The sequence below is a fragment of the Megascapheus bottae genome, chromosome 1 (assembly GCF_031878675.1).
Source record: "Megascapheus bottae isolate mThoBot1 chromosome 1, mThoBot2.hap1, whole genome shotgun sequence".
NCBI classification, from domain to species: domain Eukaryota; kingdom Metazoa; phylum Chordata; class Mammalia; order Rodentia; family Geomyidae; genus Megascapheus; species Megascapheus bottae.
This window is the reverse complement of record NC_143509.1, coordinates 65637493-65659874: the sequence shown is the minus strand read 5'-3', so window position 1 is coordinate 65659874 and position 22382 is coordinate 65637493. Positions and strand designations below refer to the sequence as shown.

The 22382-nt window shown below is 44.2% G+C and overlaps 1 protein-coding gene across 1 annotated transcript; it reads left to right on the top strand.

Moving 5' to 3' along the window:
- Positions 1-307: 307 nt before the first annotated feature.
- Positions 308-14727, top strand: Tagln3 (transgelin 3). The gene is made up of 4 exons (XM_090346716.1): positions 308-701; positions 1969-2143; positions 12785-12887; positions 14504-14727. The coding sequence occupies exons 1-4, from the start codon at positions 522-524 to the stop codon at positions 14643-14645; spliced, it is 600 nt and encodes a 199-aa protein (XP_090202842.1). The 5' UTR covers positions 308-521; the 3' UTR covers positions 14646-14727.
- The last annotated feature ends 7655 nt before the right edge of the window (positions 14728-22382 follow it).

Below are 22382 nucleotides of genomic sequence, written 5' to 3'. Positions count from 1 at the left end.
GGGTGCCTTTCTTCCCGTCGCCACGGCCATCCAAGGCAGCCTCCCTTGTTAATTACCTGCTCCTTCCGATCTCAGGTTCCACTGAGCCAGGAGGGGATGGCGTGGGGGGGGGGAGGAAAACGACCCCCATCAATCCCCCTTCCATCCCTCCCTCCCTCGCTGCCTAGGGGGCGGGAGAGGGGGTGTTCAGGCTCCAGGCATCTCTGGGTAGGCGGACTGAGAAAGGAGGGTACCAGCCCCCGCCCCCTACCCCTCCAGGGCGGGTCGGAGCTTTATTCTAGAGCCGCTGGCGCGTGGCTGCGCTGTCCTCTCCGGTGTAGGTGCAACCCCATTGGCTTCAGATCGTCTTCTTGAGTTAAACCACGCCCGGCTGGCTCACCCGGCTGTGCGGCTTGCCGGGCCTGACCGCCCAGCCTCGTCCGCAGCCGTTTGCTAGAAGCCAAGCCGGGGTTGGGGCTGGGGGACGCTGGTGGCGGCTGCTGCAGCTGCTCGTGTGTGGATGCCTCTCTTCTCTTCCAGAGATGGCTAACCGCGGCCCCAGCTACGGCTTAAGCCGAGAAGTGCAGGAGAAGATCGAGCAGAAGTACGACGCGGACCTGGAGAACAAACTGGTGGACTGGATCATCCTGCAGTGCGCCGAGGACATTGAGCATCCGCCCCCCGGCAAGGCTCATTTTCAGAAATGGTTAATGGACGGGACGGTAAGGCGGGGAGCCGTCTGCGATGCCCGGGCGGAGGGTGGGCCGGGAAGCCCTCCCCAGGGCCCTTTCTTTCAGCTGGAGGGCCCCTAGGGGTGCCTCTGTTGCCAAGCCCGGTCTCATCGGGCAGGGATGGGAGAGGTCTTTGATTTCTCCAGGACGGATGGATGATCTGAGCTCTCTGCACAATTCCCTTAAGCAAGCTTGGAGGATTGTCCAGCCATCGAGGCACGACAGCTTCCTTCTGAGTTATTCGCAGATTTGAGGCCCTTTGATTTGTTGTGGCTGTTGTTGTTTGTTTGTTTTCCATTGAGAATAGAGGTATTTCCCAGTGATCTACCTCTCCCTTCTCTCCACCTCCCCATCTATCTTGGTGTAACAGCTCTCTTCTGAGGCCATTTCTTCTCCCCAGGAGAACGCTGCTTTTACAGTAAAACAAAGGAAGATGGGGGGGAGGGAGTGGTGAGCTAGCCACCTTCCCATTTTTTCTAGGGAGCCTTGCTTTCAAGGGGGGGATGAATGTCTGTTGAATAGATAGATGGGTTCTCCTAAGGCTGAGTGGGGGGGGGGGGGCTCCTTACTTCATAACTGCTCTTCTGACCAGAGGCTTATGAGTTTGGGGGTTTGAGAGTCACAGGCTGGGCTGCTTCAAATAAGTGCAGTGTTTTCCTACAGGCTGTGGTTTATTGTTATGTAAAGACTACCCCCCACATTTATTAGGTCGCCCATGGCTTGGATTCTAAGTGTCTGGGAGGAGAATGCCCAGTGCCATTCTTTGAAGCATCATTAACACAAGAAAGATGACTTCATGAAGGCTGCTTTTGGATCTGCTTTCTGACAGAGTACAGATCAGAATTCCCCCTCGCAGCCCTTCCACTCAGTGTGAGATTGTATCCACATCAGCTCCCATCATTTTTCTGTAAAGATTCTTTCCCTCATCCTCAAAAAAGGGAGAGGGGAAGGGAAGAACAAGGAGGGAGTGGGTTTTCAGCACTTCAAGACTCTAACAGGGTGCAGCCATAGAAATAGGGTTGTCTAGGTTTTTGGAGTTTAATATGGCAATCTAGCTAGAAAGTCTGAACCCATCCCTTCCTGGAGCCGGTGACTTGCTCCCGCACAAGTCTGCTCTAGCTGTGTCTTGTGGGTGTTTGTGTCTGGGGTGGGGAGGGGTGGATTAACAGAATTCACTCGTCATTTGTGACATTTCTTGTGAAGGAAAACACTGAAAGAAACATTGATTTTTCTGCCTCTCCCCCCTCCCTCCCTTCAGGTTCTATGCAAGCTGATAAACAGTTTATATCCACCAGGACAAGAGCCCATCCCCAAGATCTCAGAGTCGAAGATGGCTTTTAAGCAGATGGAGCAAATCTCCCAGTTCCTGAAAGCTGCAGAGATCTATGGCGTGAGGACCACTGACATTTTTCAAACAGTGGATCTGTGGGAAGGTAAACAGCCCTTCGGCCTTTGAGTCTGTTCTTCTCCCTCCTCCCACCTCTCACCTTTGCTCTATGTCTTTGTACAATCTGCCCACTGGCTACCTCGCTGTATCTGTGAGCTTAGGGGTTCAGGGGGGTGTTCTCAGTTGGCTGTCCTAGGGACACTCTTTGTCTCTCCTCCCAGGAATCACTGCTAGGCAGAGGTTGTGGCAAGGATCTCAGCAAACTAGTTGGTAAATCGAAGCCGTAAGGAGGTGTATAATGGTGGCAGAAGATGCCTTTTACTCTCATTCCTCTCCCATGACAAATCATAGCTACACGCATAGAAGGGAGACTGGGGAGAGAATGCATCTGAATGCATCTGACTCACCGCAGCAGAGATTACAGACAAAGCCTTTCTGGTGCTGTTTTGTCATTCAGTCTGAGAAAGAAGTAGCACTCCAACCTTTCAGGGAACAATTAGCTGGGAGACTGGTGAATAGACTTGGTGAGGAAAGGTCACAAAAGCATACAAATCTAATCTCATTTCTACCTTCAGGAGAGGAAATGATGTGGAATGGGAACATTTACAGAGTCTGTCATCAGAGGGCCTAGTGTCCCCTTTAGTGAAAATACACCTATGTGTCCCTCTATACAACTGTCTTGCCTGAGGCACTGAGAGGTGCAGGCTGGTCTAAGCAGGACCGCTAGATCGACTCTCCCCTTCATTGTCACAGCTGTCATTATGTCTAACCCATAGAATCCCCAGGGCAGTGACCCAAATGGATCTCCTGACAGAGTGGGGGAAGGGTGCTCTGACCAACAATCCAAGTCTTCTAAAGGGGTTTTCAGAAGAGATGGTTGAAACAGGTTTCTAGCAGGGCGCCATTTTGCCAAACTGATCATAAAGAAACAATTACCTTCACAGTCACCTTCTTAATCCCCTGGTGTCATGCACAGCTCCCATTTCTTGTTTTCCCCATAGATAACTATTTCAATTCTAAGATCCAGAGTGTTTTACCCTAGACTTGGCCATTACTTAGGAATTCAGTTATCTAAAACTTGAACTTTAAGAGTCATTACCTCCACCTGTCTGTGCAAGGTCACAGTCGAGGCTTGATCCCTGCTTCCTAAATCAAAACTGTGATACTTCTCCCAAGGGAAAGCATGGCTCAGGGACAAAGTGCTTAGCGTATTGGTTCAAGTCCCAGTACAGGAAATAAAATACCTCTGAGGATCCTCTCCATTAAGTGAAGGTAGGTACTGCTCACTGATCTCTTGAACAGTAAAACTTGAAAAAGCCCTTTACTGCCTGATCCCATCAGCTCTCCTGACAAAATGCTGAGGTGTTTTTAATATCCTCACTTCACAGACAATGAAGCTTGCCTGGGATGATGTGTGCCCATCAGAAAGCTAGTAATTAGCAGGACCAGGATTCAACCTCAGTCTGTCTGATGCCAAAGAACAAGACCTTAACCAATCTGCCTTCTTTGACCAGGAGGCTTAGTTTCCTTCACCTGCACCATGGGTGCACTGGTGAATCATAACACTGACTAACTGATGACAGCATTGAGGAGGAGGAGGAGGAGGAGGAGGAGGAGGAACCACATCTGTGGGACTGAAGAATGGAGTGTCAGAGTGAATGGGAGGAACCTTAGTAAGCCCCCGAGTATAGGAAGTATGGAAGAGGAGCAAGAAATTAGAAGGTTTGTAGGAGGTAAAGAACTCAAGGGAACATCTCTATCTGCTCACCATCCATGTTGCTTTACTCCTTGTCCCTCTCTTCTGAGAACATGGAGGAGCCTTACACCCAGGAGGCACTGGGTGCAAGAGGGCAGGGTGTGGGAAGCAATGGTCAGTCAGCAGAGCAGGGGTAGGGGTACACTACCTGCTCCAGCCCTGTGGATGCCCCGAGGCAGAGGAAGGCAAGGAGGCATGAGCGGGGCTTCAAGATGGGGACAGGTCTGCTCCACAGCTTGCAAATGTTTTTAGAAAAGGACTGTATAGAAGGAGGCCAGGGCTTTAAAGTAAGTAAGAAAGAAGCCAGACAGCAGTGGCTTACACCTGTAATCTTAGCTGAGTAGGAGGCCGAGAGCAGGCAGTTTAAAGCCAGCCCAGGCAGGAAACTGTGAGATTCTTTATCTCTAATAAACTACTCAAAAAAGCTAAAAGTGGCACTGTGGCTTAAGTGGTAGAGCACTCGCCTTGAGCAAAAGAAGCTCAGAGACAGTGTCCAGGTCCAGGGCAAAATAAAATGAAAGAGATTCACTCCAAGCAGACTGTGACTGACAGATAGCAAAACCCCCAGGCAGACGATGTGATAGGTATGGATGAGCAGGAGAGCTGGCAGATGTTTAGCAGTTTCTACACGACCCCAAGAGGACAAAGGTACAGTCCCTGAGCCTTAGGATTGTTGAATGGGACAGTGAGACTGCCTAGGATCACTGAGGCTCAAAGCACCCCACGTCTCTGCACTGGATAGTAGGGGCCAGGTCTGTGCTTTGAGCACAGCAGAGGAGAAAGTGGGGCTGGTGGTATGAAAGCCTGGGCAAGCAAGGCTGGCATATGTTCTACACGTTGTCACTCACGAGTTTGGGGTGACTCAACTGCATCAAAGGGATGCTCAGGCGGGGCTGGCCTGTGTTTGTGTGCCCACATCTGTGTGAGGGTGCACATGTTTGTGTACACAGCTGTCACACTAGCCATTTACTTTACTCCCACATTCTCCCTACAATTCTGTGTTCTCTCTCTCTCTCTCTCTCCCTTCCTCCCTCCCTCTCTCTCTCCCTCCTTCCCTTCCTCCCTCCATTGCTCTCTCTCTCTGAGGTTGTAATGCTGTCCTCACATTTCCATTTACTCACATCAGCTCCAGATTCCTGCACCACGGTTGTGGTGGCTGGTGGCCACTGTGGGGCCAGCCCACCTTTTCTGGGCATCTCCCTTCCTCAGGTACTTAGCAGTCTGCGAAATACCTGATTATTCTTATTTGGCACCTTCTAATGAGTAGAGCTCTGCTTGCCCTCAGTGTCCAGGACCCATCCAAGCTGCCTCTGTGTTGCAGACCAATAAACCTACAGGGCCTACCCTGGCTTAATGTCTTGTTTAGCATTCTGTTATATGCATAAAGAGGGGCCCAGGTACCACCACAGTCTTTTTTTTTTGCTAGGCCTACGGCTTGTTAACTCAGGGCCTGAGCACTGGCCTTGGGCTTTCTCAAGACCTAGTGTTCCACCACTTGAGCCACAGCACTACTTCCGGCTTTTTCTATGTATGTGGTACCCAGGACTTGAACCTGGGTCTTCGTGCATGCTAGGCAAGCACACACCACTAGGCAAAACTTCCAGCCCATCACCACAATCCTAAACCTCTCTTAGGCCCACTGTTTGAATGTACTTCACAGCCATCAACATGCAAGATTTTCTTTTTCTTTGTCAATCGTGGGGCTTGGACTCTGGGCCAGGGCGCTGTCTCAGAGCTCTTAAGCCCAAGGCTACATCCCTACCCCTTGAGCCACAGCACCACTTCTGGTTTTCTAGTGGTTAATTGTAGATAAGAGTCTCTCGGGCTGGGGCTGGCTTTGAACCGTGATCCTCAGATCTCAGCTTCCTGAGTAGCTAGGATTACAGGTATAAGCCACTGCATCCGGCTAAGATTTTTTTTTTTTAAGAAAGGAATTCAAGACTGCAACAGAGGAAATGCAGGCAGAAAACGAGATTGGCAAACAAGAAAACCGCAGGAATATTCTAAGTAAAGGTAATGAAGGCCCCTTAGGGAAATCTGGGGGTGCCCAGTTAAGTGATGGGGAACAAGTGAAGACCACTTAGCAGAGTGGAAGCTGGACTGAAGGTCCTTCTCTTGAATGAAAGGAAATGAATCGGCTGGCAGATTACTGTTGTATTTTCTGTGGGTTCCAGGAAAGGGTGGCGGGAACTTGGATATCTATGACTCAGAGAATAGTTTACTAGAGGAGGTGAGCAGAAAAGGGCAGGGAGGAAAAGATAGGGAGATGTATGCATGTGTAAGAGAGAGACAGAGAGACAGAGACAGAGAGACAGAGAGAGTACATGAAAAGACGGAGTGCATTAGCCTGATATCTGGGCTAAAAGGCTACAATGAATGCTTATCCTAAAAGGTACCATAGGGTGCAGGTTTCTGAGTCAGAAATGAGGCTGCTGGGTTCGAATCTGTGCCCCAACACTTATCAGTTGATCTCTGTATGCCTCCATTTTTTCCAGGTTTAAAGTAGAAATAGTAATATCCCAGACTGATACAGAGAATAAATGAGGTGATACATTATAAATGACATGAACAGTGCTTAGTAAAAGTAACATATGAATATTGGCAATGTAGCATTACTTTGGCATTAGCCTGTCCTTTCTGAGGTTAACAGAAAGTGTCAGTGCAAGGAAGAAGGCTGGAAATGAACAGTCTTCTCAGAACCACACACAGAAGCTGGTGAGGTAGCCTGCATGAGCTTCCACTTCTCATCTGTTGAAACTTCCCATCTTCAACCGTTCTCCAAAACAAGCTTTACTTTATTGGATTACTTTTTGTTTTGTTTTTCTCACACTTATTAGCAATTGCATTTTTACTGTCTTTTCCTTTCCCAATTTTATATCTGGAAGACTCTGGCACAATGAAAATAGCATAGGAATTGAAGTAAGAGTGACAGCTTAAAACCCTCTTCAGCCTTATACAACTTGTCACTTGGTTTGCATGACTCAGCATCCCAGCGCCTCTGTGTCCTGCTCCATATTCGAGGTCTAGGGCCCTCCCACACAGGGACCTCCCAGGGAATAAATGTGTGAAATGCCCAGCACAATGACAGCCTACGACACATCGAACATGTATCTGCCTCTCTTCCCTCCTATGAACTCACCAGCAACTGACCTTTTTGGTTTATTTGTATGACCACCAGCAAAGGCTAGTTATAAAGAACGTCAGAGCACACAAGCCTCAGAGATGAATCCATTTGATTATTCTTACTAAATAGTGGTTTAGTCATGCCTGCTTTCTTTTGCAGGCTAGGAGTTAGAGAGGTGTGGCTTACACCAGAAGTGGAGAGCCTGGAAAGTTCTAATATCTTCTCTGGGGAAGTGTCACTACATGTGCCATTCCTCAACAGCAGAACGAGGAAAGCATTTCACCCAGTGTGAGGACTATTTGGGGATATTGTGAGGCATGCGCAGCTCCCGAGGCCCGCCGAGGCCGCTGCCTGACGCACCCTTCCCTTCACCTGCCCCAAGTGGCTGCCACCAACTGTACTGGCAGGGAGGTCCTTTCACAGTGGTTCTCAGACTCATCCAGTGGACTTGTCAAAACAAAGAGCTGGATCACAGTTCCAGAAATTTCAAGGTAGGAAGTCTGGAGCAAGGCCCCACAATTTGCATGTCTTCTTCATTGGCAGGTGATGCTGTGCTTTTGCTAACCCAGAAACCCCACTTTAAGAACCACTTTTCTAAGCCAGGTGACGGTGCTGCATACTTGTAGCGCTAGCTGCTCAGTAGACTGAGCTCTGAGGATAGCATTCACAACCAGCCCACAGTCCATCAGACTCTTATCTCCAGTTAATCACCAAAAAGCCTGAGTGGAGCTATGGCTCAAGTGGTAGAATGCTAGTCTTAAGAGGAAAAAGGTAAAAAGAATCTGAGCCCTCAAATTGGCATGGGGACACACCAAAAACCAAAAAAAAGCACCCCATTTTCTTATATCTTTCAGGCCAGAGAGGCAAGCATATATCCTTAAGACTTCCTATTAATATTTCTCCTTGGACAATAGCAATATTTGTGCCTATCTTAAGTGAATAACTAGGGGTTGCATATGCTTATGTTATTATTCAGGGAAATGTGTTTTTCAGAATTTTGCAGGTAAAGTGCAAACAGTATAGATGTATGTATGTATGTATGTATGTATGTATGTATGTATGTAATCTCCAGTCTCTGAAAGTTAGAGGTTAATCTAGTTGAGACTGAAACAAAGAACATTGACTATGAGGCTGAATTGTTTAATATTAAAAATAGAAATATGGATGTCCGGTCAACATTTCCCACCTCTCTTACGTTTGTTTCTCTCTTGATCTTTTTCATTTAGTATTTCTTTCTCTTTTCAAAGACATGCATACAATATCTTAGAAGTAATACAATTTAAGAGAACAAAATCCTCATGGAAGTACCTTTGTATTTCACCAGTCTTTCCCAGCATTTATCCTGGCTCCACTCCTAAAAACTGTAACTTGGTAGTTTAGGGTTTGTGGCTACACTCAGGGTAACATTACTTTGTGTGAGTGTAGGCAGCAATGAATACTATATTGTCAAGTAAAAGGCCTGTGCTACCTTAACTTCTGCCAACACTTGTCAGGTATGACAGAGAAAGCTACTTACTCTCAGTGTCAGTAGCAATTTTTTACGATTTTTAAAAGAAAAACTCAGTTATAGGTTCACCGCAAAATCAAAAGGAAGGCACAGATTAGTCCCACCTGTCTCTGTCCTGACACATACATAGCCCTCCCCATTATCGATATCCTCTACCAGAGTAGTGTCTATTGTAAATGTTACATTGACATGTCATTACCAAGAACCCACCATTTCCATCAGGGTCTACTCTTGTTGTTGTACATTCTCTAGGTTTAGAACAAAATGTGTGTCCGTCACGGTGGCATCACAGAAAGTATTCTTTACTGTGGTAAAGTCCTCTGGATTCCATCTATTTATCTCTCCCCAACAGCAGGCCTGGCAATCACTCATCTTTACATTACGTCGCATAGTTGGCACAATACTGTGTTCATCCTTTTCAGATTCTAAAACTTCCAAGTCCATTATTAGCTTCCTTTCATGACAGAGATTTAAAGAGTGCAGGAAGCACATTAAAATTCTGGATGGTTTGTGTAAATTGGCTCTTTCCTATGTCCCTTTCCTTCTCATGGCCAGTGGTCTATTCTTGGATTGCCACAAGGACACGATCTCATTTCTGCTATCTTTGCATTTGGAAAATTGTCAACACCTGGTTGATCTTTCTTTTAGATGTATTTCTTCTTGGTTTTTATAAGAAACAGTGGTATTTAAGCTGAGGTGAAGAGCCATAAGCATCTGCCAAAGTATTAAAGGGTGGCTCTCAGGAGCAAAGCCATTCCAAGATGCCAGACCTCTGGGCGGATTCCCCAATTAAATCTTTAAAAAAAAGAAAAAAAACATTTCTGACATTAGGGAAGGTATCTCTGAAAGAAGGAGTTATTGCATAATAAATATCACTTAATACTTGCCACCAGACATTGTGATTTAAAAAAATAATGGAACCCAAAGCCTTAGAGCAGTGCTTGCCTGTTTATTGCCTGTAAGAGAATCATCTCAGAACATCAACACATAATCTCTGTCTTTAAGCTTCCAGGCAATATTGGTGATTTGGGTTCGTTTAGAAGTCCCCTAGTGAAATGTCTGTTTCTCAAACTGATTTTGAATTGCCCTGGAGAGCTTATTTTAATAAGCTGATTGTAATTGTAATGTAAACTCGGAGGACTTGCCAAATCAGTCTTTGGGGAATGAGCTTGAACTTCCTGCTTTTGAAGAGATGCTTTCATCCTCCCTGGATCCCATAAATACATCAAGGAGCTGAGGGTATGCCTTCCAGCAGTCTGTGTATGGCCATTTTTGTACAGTTATGAAGGTTTCATAAAAAGGCATGTTATAGTGTAGCAATTTAACTTTCATTGTTTTCTACCCAGAACACCTCACAGATCTTGCTTAATCCCCTGCTTCTTTATCCACTTGAATTTTTGACCCCTTGTTACAGAAAACAGGCTCTGTATGTGGTCCCTTTTGTTCTTGTATGCCATTTCTTTCCAACACTCCATATGGATCTGCACATCCAAACTGGTAAGATGCCAGCCCAGAGAACGGCCTGCTTCCCAGCTTATCAGCCTGAGATTTCAGGAGTTTTTCCACAAAGGCTCAATTAGAACACCTACTACATATGACAAGAAAAGAAGCTAGACATGAACTTGTTATAGATGACATATCTTTTGGTGATAGCATTACTTGGAATAATTGATGATAATTAATTTGGTCAACATACAGACCTCAACGGCTTTGGTTTTCTTAGGTTTTATTTGGATAAAGATACAGCAACATTTTTCAGACAAAGGTCTTCAAAGACCCATGGCCATTTAGGGTGAGTGTCCTGGACCCTCTGTCATCCCACACCAGAAACCCACTTTTTTTCCCTTAGCATTCCTTCTGGCCTGGTCCTTGAAACCAATGCATTGGATCAGTCCTGATCGCCGAATCTGGCTGAGAATCACACTTCTTCATCCAGCCCACGTATTGTGCCATCAAGCAGAATGGACTAATGTAGATTTTGCATGCCGTCTCATCCAAGCTGGAGTTGGCCTTTGTTTTACTTGTTGGGTGACACTGGGACTGCTAACTTCCCAGAATTTGTTTTCCCATCCATAAATGGGGAGAGGAAAAAAATCCTAGATGCATGGGGTTAAGATTCCCATTGGTACCATTAAGGTACCAAAATATTTGGCCCATCATTTCCATTAAATCTCTTGCTTGAGGATTTTTCTTAAGAAATCTTCCAATTTTTGTTCTTGTAAAATAATACCTCCTTCCCTAACTTCTTCCGCTTCAATCCTGCTGTTACTTCCTTTTCTCTCTGGTGGGGTTAGAGTGAGGGCGAGTGCTGATTAATCTAGATTGCTAGATATCTCATCCTGGCTTCACTTGGTTCCTTCCTCCCTTTCTCTGATTTTTGTTGCTGTTGTTTCTTTATTTCAGTGTGCCTATTAGGGACAGATGCTTGGTCTGTGATTCTTCAAAGCTTGCATTTCATCTATTTCTCCAATGAGAAATCACGGCCCAGATTCAAAAACAGTCTTCCTGTGTGTTATGCATACAGTGTACAGTAGAGTCCTGATTGATACACCCTAGCCTGGAACTTCCTATGCTTAATCATTGTTCTCGGTTCTCCTGTGGGCATACCACTTACGAGTAAGTCCATCCCTATCTTCAGAACATTATTACTACAGCCCTACTTCTTTTTTTTAATGAGCCTTTTTTCACAGTGACAGTGCTTTTTGTTTCTGCATTTCTGCTCTCCTAATTCTTAGTATTCCCTACACTCTTCCTCTTCCATCTGTCCAGATACCCCATTCTCCATCAGCTTGAGGGATGCCCCAGTGTGGCAGGCTTTTGCTTTTGTATCTATCAGCCAGTTGCACAAAGCCCAGGATCTGAGCACCAGCCTGTGGTTAAAGCAAGAGCCTGAGGGCCGGGAGTCTGGCCTAGTGGTAGAGTGCTTGCCTAGCATGCACAAAGGCCTAGGATCGATTCCTCAGTACCACATACATGGGAGAAAAAAAAAGCCGGAAGTGGTGCTGAGGCTCAAGTGGTAGAGCTCTAGCCTTGAGAAAGTCCAAGGACAAAGCTCAGGCCCTGAGCTCAAGCCCAGGACTGGCAAAAAAAAAAAAAAAAAAAAAGCAAGAGCTGAGTGGAGGAAAGAGCCTGCTCTATCCTCTTTCTTTGAATCTCTGAATGCCCTGATACTGACTTCCTCTGAGAGCCTTCATTGTTTATTTTATTCCAGTCCATATTCCATTCTCCCTCTCCATCTGTCTTTCCCCTGTAATTCTGTATTCCCCCATGAGTGAGCTGCAGCAGCAGGTCCAAAGACACCACAGATGGCTTGCCAGGACTTCCAAAGAGAGCCTGTGAATATTTTCTCTTAGCTTTCCCAGCTCCCTGCTGAGCTGAAGAGTCCTTTCCTTTTATAACTCTTTAACTTGCAGCTTTTGCATTCCACATGGATGCCTGGTACAGGCTTTCAACCTGCCTCTAAATTGCTCGCTACTTATACATTAGCATCTTTTCTCATTCAGGCCAGTCACCTGGAAGAGAAGAGAGGAGAAAAATGGCAGGAGCAGGCCCAGGCAGTGGTATCCCTGTGACAGTGGTATCCCTTCACTTGCAGGGCTACACCTTGAATTTCTCTCTCACACAAGCGGTGATTTATTGTCTCCATTTAGCTCCTTTCCTGCAGCACAGAATACAGAACCTTTCACTTGTGTCACATTGAGTGCTTTCAGTGATTTGCTGTTCTCCATTTGCTGGGCCTCTGGACCAAAGAGCCAAGTGAATACTCAGTTTAACGAATACGGACGACTTCAGACCCTTTTAACCCAGATAAAGTGAAACTGAGGGACCACTTGGGGTTTGGCACAGAGTGACACTGTCTAATCAATTTCTTTCTAATGTCTTTTTTTTCTCTTTTAGTCCTATAGTTTGCTTTTCTGCAGACCACCATGCTGGCCCCCCCTCCATAAAACTTCACACAGCCTGCAGAAGCCTCCAAGGCTAGGTCCTCTGCCTAGGACAGGGCCTTATATGTATCTAGGCTGACATGTTGGGAATGTTTATTCATAGGGTCACTGTGGATGGATGGGAAGATAACTCTGATGTGGATAAAGTGCAGATAACAGGGTCAGGTTGTGATATTTTCTGAGCAGCTTTGGCATGGTCATCTTAGGGCTACTTTGGGACGTGTGAGATGGGTCCTCTTTGAATGTGGCCCACGACAGCCTCCTCTCAGAGCTTCTTTTATAGGTAAGCAGCGACTCTTCCCAAAGTGCTGGGGTCCTGATGCTCACTTGGCTTTGATCTCTCCGTTGGCTTTCAGGGAAGGACATGGCAGCTGTGCAGAGGACACTGATGGCTCTAGGCAGTGTTGCAGTCACCAAGGATGATGGCTGCTACCGGGGAGAGCCATCCTGGTTCCACAGGTGAGTACCTTCCTTCCCATCCTCAGGAGGGAGACCTGGAGGGAGGAGTCTGAGGACTTTGGATCCCCAGAGGCTGTTAATATACAAAGAGCTGCAAGCAAGCACCCCGACCCCCTTCCACTACACAGACACACACACAGACACAGACACACAGACACAGACACACACACACACACACTCGCTCCTCAGTCTAAACCTGATGCTGTTCTGGCTAATATCACACTAAGGAAAATATTGGGCTTTTCTTATTCAGTACCTGTATTCTCTCCACCTGGGTTAAAAGGATCTGAAGTCATCCATGTTCATTAAACTGAGTATTCACTTGGCTCTTTGGTCCAGAGGGCTGGCAAATGGAGAACAGCAAATCACTGAAAGCACTCAATGTGACACAAGTGAAAGGTTCTGTATTCTGTTTCTTCTGAGGCTTTTGTAGGAGGTGAGTTGATATGGAGACTTAGTTTTATTAACATCCAAGCAGTTCTGAATATTCTTCCTTCCTCCTTCCTCTCTCCCTCCTTTTTCCTATTTTAATTCTTTTTGTACTTAATGGAGGTTAAGTACCTTGCATTTACCAGGTACAGTCCTGGTTAATACATTGTTCCACCATATTGACTAATAACTCTCCCGCTGGCAGTTGCATAGTGATTTCGATTTTATGACCATCTCACTTTACTAAGGGTCTTCAATGGCCTTTGCTGAAGTGACTGGAAGAGAGGGTGAACAGAGAAGGCAGGAAGTTCATACTGGGTAGCTAACATGAAGACCAAAGAGCACAGCAGAGCAAGTAATGGTCCATTCATGTCCCTGTTCCTCTTCGCTTGTCCTTGAGTATTCGTTTATGTGTTTTCAGTTAGTTTAGTCTGCAGTCCTCTGCCATATTGGCCGGTTGAAATGCTGGTGTTAGTGCCAGCAGCATTAGTGATCTGCTATTGGTTTATTTGGTTTCAAACACAAAATTACTGATTCCCTGGACATTTGCCAGCTTGCCAACCTCTGATCTGATCCAGAGGTTAACCCTGAAGAACACCTAGGTCCCTCAGTCTTAAAGTGGGAATGAATCCTCAGCCCTTTCAGGAGGTGAAGAACAAGCCTGATAACATGGTCCATAAAGAGTTCAGCTTCATTTTCACAAGAGCTTTAGGTAACTGTGAGAGAGACAGAGAGAAAGTACAGACGAAGCTGGCCTAACGTGGGGGAGGGAGAGGGGAGAGTGAGGACAGCATAAAAGCAGGAAGGCAGAGAGAGAGAGAGAGAGAGAGAGAGAGAGAGAGAGAGAGAGAGAGAGAGAGAGAGAGAGAGAGAGAGGGAGAGAGAGAGAGGGAGAGAGAGAGCGCGCACATACATCACGGTAGGCTCTGTATAGGCTAAGTATCAGCTTAGAGTAGGCACCACCTTGAGTGGAGTCATAGGTCAGGGTAGGCCACAGCCCAGGGTCATAGGGTAGGCTGTATCTGAGGGTAGGGTTACAGATCCGTGTAAGACCAGAGCTCAGGGTGAGATCAGAGGTCAGGGTAGTGTGTTTGATGACTTCAGTGTCAGCCTGTCTGAATGTTTATCTTGAAAAGCATTTTAAAAACTGTTCTATGGGATGATTCCTCTTTGCTGTCTCTGTCCAGGAAAGCCCAGCAGAATCGGAGAGGATTTTCTGAGGAGCAGCTTCGCCAGGGACAGAACGTCATAGGGCTGCAGATGGGGAGTAACAAGGGAGCCTCTCAGGCGGGCATGACCGGCTACGGGATGCCCAGGCAGATCATGTGAGACGAGGACGGCTGGTCCACACCACGGTCTCTGTGCAAAAGAAATAGCTAGTCACCTGACCTTCTCCTCTTTCTCAAAGCCTCCTGTCCTTGGTTTTTGCAAGTGCTGCACTTCTGCTGAGAATCCACGTTGCCTATGCTACCACCTCCTGTTCATTTAGAACTATGCAAAGACTCCGCGTCTCCCACTTCCTGTTCTCCTTCTAAGGTGTCTATTCGTTTATTTATTTATTTATTTGCCAAAAAAAAATCCCCTCTTCAACTTATAGAACACACCCAAATAAACAATTAGTCTTGTGTCTTAAGACATAAAGTTTGTTCTTTGTCTTAGGGACTTTGCAAGCCAGGAGGGTTTTTCCTTCATTCAAGAGGCCCACAAAATGAAGTTAGGCTTCACCTACAGATAAAGAAATAGAAATTGTACCAGGAACTTGTGACTCACACCTGTAATCCTAGCTATTCAGGAGTCTGAAATCTAAGGATCACAATTTGAAGCCAGCTCAGACAGGAAAGTCCATGAAACTCTTACCTTAACTATCAGAAAACCAGAAGTGGAACTGTGGCTCAAAGCAGTGGAAAAAGCTCAGGGACAGTTCCCAGGCCCTGAGTTCAATTCAAAGCCCTATGATGGAAACACACACACACACACACACACACACACACACACGCACACGCACACGCACACGCACACAGTAAGAAAAAACTTTTGCAAGATTATTTTTATTTTGGCAAGTGTATTAACAAATATATAGATACTTTTACCCTAGAAAGCTTAGATCTCTGAGTTCAAGACCAAGTTTGGTCTCAGATTTCTTTTAGTGTCTACTTTGTGTTGATTGTGTGAGACAGTGTGTGGCACACAGTAATGAGCAAAGCACCAGTTCTTAAGAAGCTCATGTAGGTGTGCAGGGAGTATCTGGCGGATGGTTTTTTTGGACAGTGATGGACGGATAGATGAATGGATGAGTAGATGGATGGTTTTGATGAGTGATGAGTGGACAGGTTGAGGAATAAATCAGCCAGTTCACTCAGGGACAGTGCCCAAGCTGAGTTCAAGTCCCATGCACCACAAAAAATTTTAAAAAGCCTAGAAAATATCAACTCATCCTCTTAGTTCTTATAAGACAGAATAAAAACTAATTTTATAAGAAAAACAAAGGATGAAGGCAATTGTTGAAGACCTTCTTAGCAAGTACGAAACCCTCTGGTTCAAACCCCATACCCGTAAAGCAAAACAAAACAAACTAAAACAATAAAAAATAACAATGCAGTAGTAAAAACAACCAACTGGCCTTTTATCCAAATAAAGTCCTCCAGGATAACTACTATCTATAATTTAGTGCCTGCCATCCTATCATATTAAGGTACAGTGGGATGCATAGAACTCCATCTTTATGATCCCTTTGTAACATGCTAGATTCTCTCAGCTGCAAGTTACACACCATTAGAGATTCTCAGACAGGGAGAAGGCAGGTATTTTCTTGGAAAATGGGAAGCTATGTCTCATAATCTCAATACAATGAGAAGAAGAAAACTGATCCTCTCAACATAGAAAGGTCTGCATAGGAAGAACCAAATTATTTTTCACTGGAAGTCCATTGAATGGATGTATCTTCTCTCACTTCTTTAAGCCCTATTATTGGGTGGGAGAATGTTTTCAAATGTCACCATTAAAATTGCTGAATATCTTTATTTAATGCTATATAATTAGCTTGCAATGATTTTCTAGGTGCTAAATATCTATTTTGGTTAATATCATCAAATTACCATTTATACCACTACTTTCCAGGCTTTCCTGCAAACTACACTACTTTTTAAAAAGTTACAACACGTGCATGCTAACATAGTAGTAGAAACTTGCTGCTCTTGAGCATGTGCAAAAAATGTTTTCCAATGTCTGAGTGTTCCGTCACAAAGCCAAATGTTTTATGTGTGCCCCAGAATACATTAAATCTATGACCGTGTGCTTGAGATCAAGCCTACGAAGTAGACAACACTGGTAAAGGCACAGGTTGACTAGTTTAAAAAATGCTGCCAAAATATGGCACCAGAAAGGAAACGATTGTTTCCAGAATTCCAATTGAATATTTTAGGCAAGAAAGCTAGTGTAAAATGAAGTTCATTGATTTATCCATCAGCAGAATCCAAGCTCCCAATGTAGCTGTGATTCGGTAATGTACCCTCAAAATAAACATGCTAACTTTTATAGCCCCAAGCTGAGAAAATAATGCTATGCTGAAGGGCAAAGATAAATCTCACGATGGTTCGAATGGGTTTAAAGCAAGCAGTATCCTACTGACCTTTATTTTAACGAAGCAGATATGGAATGGTGTTCTGTGAGACAGAGTTAAAGTTCTATTCTTATTTCACATTCTTGGATCAATAATTCTTTGAGAGAACATTGCATCAGCCCAATAACGGGGTTGACTCAGCTCACATAGATTTCAAAATGATACATTTTGTCTGCCAAGGGATCTCATTGCAGAATAACAGAATGGTAAGCATAACCTACAGGATCTTGTCTTGTTTTATTTGGGCTATGAAAACAAAAGTACATTAGTGTGAGTAACACATAAATAGCAGACATATATTTCTCACAGGTCTGGAATTGGGTTTAAGATCAAGATACCAGTAGATTCCATGTCTGATGTCACTTAAGCCATAATATCACGTCTGGCTTTTTCTGTGTATGTGGTAACTAAGGAATTGAACCTAGGGCTTCATGCATGCAAGGCAAACACTCTACCATAAGGCTATGTAAATGTAAATGATCATCCAGCTAGAAGAAAGTGAGATTTAGAGAGGCTCAAGTATTATCCAAGGTCCCTGATCTTGTAAGAGAGAAGTAGAATTTGACCTCTGAATGCTAAGATTTCACAGCTTTATGAATTCCACTACACAATGCTGTTTTTATATACTATGCTCAGTGCAGGACTCTGGAGGACACAGATAAGACAGAGTCCTCACATCTACCACCATTTCATCTCACAGGAAGAGCTTAGTGTGAGAAGCTCTCCTGGTTACAGTTCAGGAAGGTTCATGTGTGTGCATTCCTATGGACTCAACTCAAAAGATGCATTTCATTCTTGCTTGACTTCAGAGCACCCGTACGTACATAAGCAGTCAATATCTAATATAGCTTGCTTTATATTTGAATACCCCAAAGTGATATTGAGTTAGAATTATTCCTGTAAAGTTACATAGATACTATTAAGTCTTTCATTTCCTTTGACATTTCTTTTTGCCACTCCTGGGGCTTGAACTCAGGGCCTGGGCATTGTCCTTGAGTTTTCTCAAGGCCAGTGTTCTACCACCTGAGCCACAGCAAGGCTTCCAGCTTTTTTGGGGTATGTAAGTACTGAGTAAGCGAACCCAAACATGCTTTATGCATGTTAGGCAAGAACTCTACCATTTAGGCCATGCTCCTGGCCCCTCCTTTGACAATTTTTACTAGCCCTAAGTTAGGTAAAATGATGGAGGCAGTCTCCTTGAATAAGGCCAGTCAGTGTATAACATCTCCATTTAAGCAAAAGGAACAAAAATCATGAAACTAGATATGCTGTATGAATTAAAAATTGGTAGTTGATAGAAGTTATTTTTTAAACAATATGCCAAAATTTACTGACCATTTACTGTATTTCAGGCTCTGTGTCAGTCTTTTGAGGTATTGGAAAGGATGGAGCCCCCTTGATGATGTAGGTACAGTATAAAAAGAGTCAGGAGGGCCAGAAGTTTGGCCTAGTGGTAGAGTGCTCACCTAGCATGCATGAAGCCCTGGGTTCAATTCCTCGGTACAACACACTCAGAAAAAGCTGTAAGTGGCTCTGTGGCTGAAGTGGCAGAGTGCTAGGTTTGAGCAAAAAGTGCCCAAGGGGAATGCCCAGGCCCTAAGTTCAAGCCCCAGGACTAGCAAAAAAATATATATAAAATAAAAAGAGTCAGGAAGCAAAGCCTCTGATTAGTCATACTTGGAGACTGACTTACAGTAGAAAATGCCTCTCAGGCTGACACCCTTCTGGTAGGCAGCTTCCATCCTCCACCAGGTTGCTGAACCACCATGCATCTGGTCAGAAGTCTCAGGAGCCCTGTCTCTGAGGGCAGACAACTGGCAGCTACCAAAGATTTCTAGATTCAGATTATGAAGATAGAATTCTTTCCAGTCCATTGGAACAAACTGATGTGCTGAGAGCTCATTTATGAACGGTCCCCTCATAGCATTCATATGCCTTTGTGCCTGAAGAGACTACGAGGATGCCTGCAAGTGCCATTAAGAAGTTAGAGGCCTGTTAGAGAAAGAGCAAAATTCCACTACTGACTTTCTCCACCCCCAGGCCCGTGGACTTAACTGACTATATTTTGTATTTCTTATGAGATTAGCAACCACTTGACAGCCAGGAGATCCTCTGCCGGTAAGTAGCTACTAGATGCCCTGAAGTTTGAGGTAAGCCTAATTACAAAGAGATCGCAGTGGAAATAAATAAAAAATAAATTAGTAGCTAATGTTACACAATCTGCACAGGCTTTGTATGAGTCAGTTGAAACAAAGCTGAACTTATTGTTAAAAGGGGAAGAGAAAAGAGCCAACTGCCTAGCAGTACACAACTCTCCAATTAAGATAGGTGATGTGGGAAAACCAAATGTGTTTTTAAGTAGAAAATGTACAGTAATTTTATTTAGAAATGCTTCCATCTTCCAAAGGGAGAAGTCGAATGGGGTTAGAGTCCTGTTTCATCTCAACACTTTTAAATATCTGAGCTTTTGATAGAAATAACTAGGACAGCTGGAAGCATAGCTCAAGTTGTAGAATGCCTACCAGGCAAGTACAAGGTCCTGAGCCCAGCACGAAAGAAAGAAAGAAAGAAAGAAAGAAAGAAAGAAAGAAAGAAAGAAAGAAAGAAAGAAAGAAAGAAAGAGAGAGAGAGGGAGAAAGAGAGGGAGAAAGGTACAGAGTGGAATAGAGGAAGGGGGGGAGGAAGGGAGGGAGGGAGAGAGGAAGGAAGAGAGAAAGAAAAAAAGAAAGAAAGGAAGAAAGAAAGAGAGATGGCTTTCACAGTCATCCATGACATTTTCCATTTTCTATTGTAATTGTTTATGAGATTTAAAAAAATAATTGTGTTTTCTACTGTATTTGTTGGAAGTTAATACAAGTTTGTTTTAATTTGCATAAAGAATAGCACCTATATAATAAAAAGAGTTTGTGAAGAGAAGCAAAAAAGAAAGAAAGAAAGAAGGAAAGAAAGAAGGAAAAAAAGAAAGAAAAAATGATAGATTGTGGGATAGAAGAAGGGAGGAAGAAAGGAAGAACCAGAATATATACCCAGGCATTTATTTGTTTACCATCTGTCATTTACATCAAGACTATTGAGGTGCTAATTTACATAGCAATGCAGAGTCACCTGGGATAATAAGCTAATAGTGGAAAAGCATTTACTCCAGATTTCATAATATGCACCATCTACTGAGAAGTTGATCCAATAATGTCTAAACTCTCCAGAACCTCAGAGCACTGAACAGCGTGACAGATGAATTTATGGAGATGTTCACCGTAGATACCCACTGTAGATCACAACAGACATGACTCTTCTTATGGTCCCTGGGCCAATGTAAGCCCCAAACATATGCCTACAATGTTGCAGTTGTCTGTTGTTTTCTATGTGCTCTCTTGTTTTGTTTTGTTTTTGCCAGTCCTGAGACTTGAACTCAGTGCCTGGATGCTGTCCTTGCCCTCTTTTGCTCAAGGCTAGTGCTTGACTACTTTCATCACAGCCCCACTTCTGGATTTTCTGAGTAGTTTATTGGAGATTAGGGTCACTTTTCTGCCTGGACTAGATTCAAACCACAATCCTCAGATCTCAGTCTACTGAGCTACTAGGATTACAGGCATAAGCCACCATTGTCTGGGAGTGCTCTCTCCGTTTTATCAGTTTTTCTCCATATCTCACTGTATAAAGTTCATTTTCATTCTTCTGTTTTGTTTCATCCTAAGATAACTAGTCTCATCATTCATTATTCTGTTGTTCTCCATTCCTATCCTGTCATCTGTCACCTTTTGACTCATCTGATTGTTCATGCTGATTTAAAAAAATATTTCCTTGTGATCTTATGACCTTTGTGTAATTTCCAAAGTCAATACTTCCTAGTGCAGCAAGTACATCCTTTACCAAACATTAAGCCAATTCAGCTCCTACTGGGAACCAGATGCTACACTAGCTCAGAATGATGCTGGCTTTCTGTGTGCCTGCTCTTTGCCACAGGCCCTGTGGGCTTCCTAGACTTCCCTGGTTTAGAATGTAGGTAGGATGCTTCTGGACCTGTCTACCACACTGCTCCTTACCCCACCCCTTACTTGATTTTCATACCAAGCAACTAAAACTGAAAACAACTGAGTTTTGTGGTGGGTCTACTGAACTAGAAAGAAAATGGCTATTAGCTGTCTACCCTTTATTCTCCCATTAGTCTACTGGCACCATTTTGTCTGAACCCATTCCTTTAGGATTGAAAATGATGGCTAGTCTTGGGCCAGGCTGGACTCATACTACGCCATTTATCTTCCCTTACTCATCACTGAGAAAAGGATAATCAGAAAGATGTATTAGAATAAAATCTAGATAATTTTTCAATGCACTCCATTGGAAGCTAGTTTATACTCCACTGAGAAAGGCAATCCTTCACATGTCTCTCATTCTTAGAGGGCTTTCTGGGTGTTGTGGGTTGAAATGTGTCTTCCAAAAGTGATACCTTGGATTCCTAACTCCCACTGCCTCAAAGTGTGACCTTATTTGAATATAGAGTGATTGCAGATGTAATTAGTTAGGTCAAGTCTACTGACGTTGGGTGGGCACTTCATTCAGTATGGCTTGTTTCTTTATAAAAAGAGAAGATATATGAACTCCTGAGAGGCCATGCCATGTGAGGGTGGAGACAGAGCAAAGTGTGAGCAATGGAATACCAATGATAGCTGGTATGCCAACAAAGAACAAGGGGAAAAAAATTCAGAGATTTGGGGGGAGGCATGACCAGGCCTGCTAACATTTTGACTTTAGACTTCTATCCTCTAGATTCCTACTCATTTAGACCCCATAATCTATACTGCCTTTTCTCAAGGTTTCTCCTGAGAAACTGGTACACTGTGTGTGTGAAGTCTGAACTGTCCTGATTTTTCTCTATCTCATTCTTGTTTCACGATGTGTCTGTAGGCACTTTGGAGGGGATGAGGTACAGTTTCCACTGGACAAGATCAGGTGTTCTTATTCTTTGTTATGAAAGCAGTGGATGATCCACGCATGAGTTCATGACTCCTATGATGTGAACTCACTGTATATATGGTATCTAGCTGGATCATATTGTTTCACTCCCATGAAACTTAATGGGAAAGAGCGCAGACACAAAGGCTGATTTCTGCCATGATGCTCATTTTCTTCTGCCACCAGAATAGTAAGAGGCTAAGATTGAAAGATTGTAAATAGGATGGAGCCAGTCCTCAGTAATTCTTGAAAACAGCTCTCATCTCCTGCCTTCTCATTGAATCTGTTCTACCGAAGGGGAAAAGACCAAGAACCTGGTCTTCAAAGTGCTTGAGTTTGGTTGAAGACTGGCTGTATCAGAGGATGAGCTAAATGACTGATACAGCACAAGAGATGAAAACATTCTAGTGGGTATTATTTAAGTGCAAAATAATGTCATCTTCGCAATATTATTATGATTATTTAAGTCCACAGCACTAGGATGCACCATAGAC

Coding starts and splice junctions, on each gene's coding strand:
- Tagln3 (XM_090346716.1), top strand. CDS start 522: ATGGCTAACCGCGGCCCCAGCTACGGCTTAAGCCGAGAAGTGCAGGAG. Junction 2,144..12,784: donor AACAGTGGATCTGTGGGAAG/GTAAACAGCCCT, acceptor GTTGGCTTTCAG/GGAAGGACATGGCAGCTGTG. Junction 12,888..14,503: donor GAGCCATCCTGGTTCCACAG/GTGAGTACCTTC, acceptor GTCTCTGTCCAG/GAAAGCCCAGCAGAATCGGA.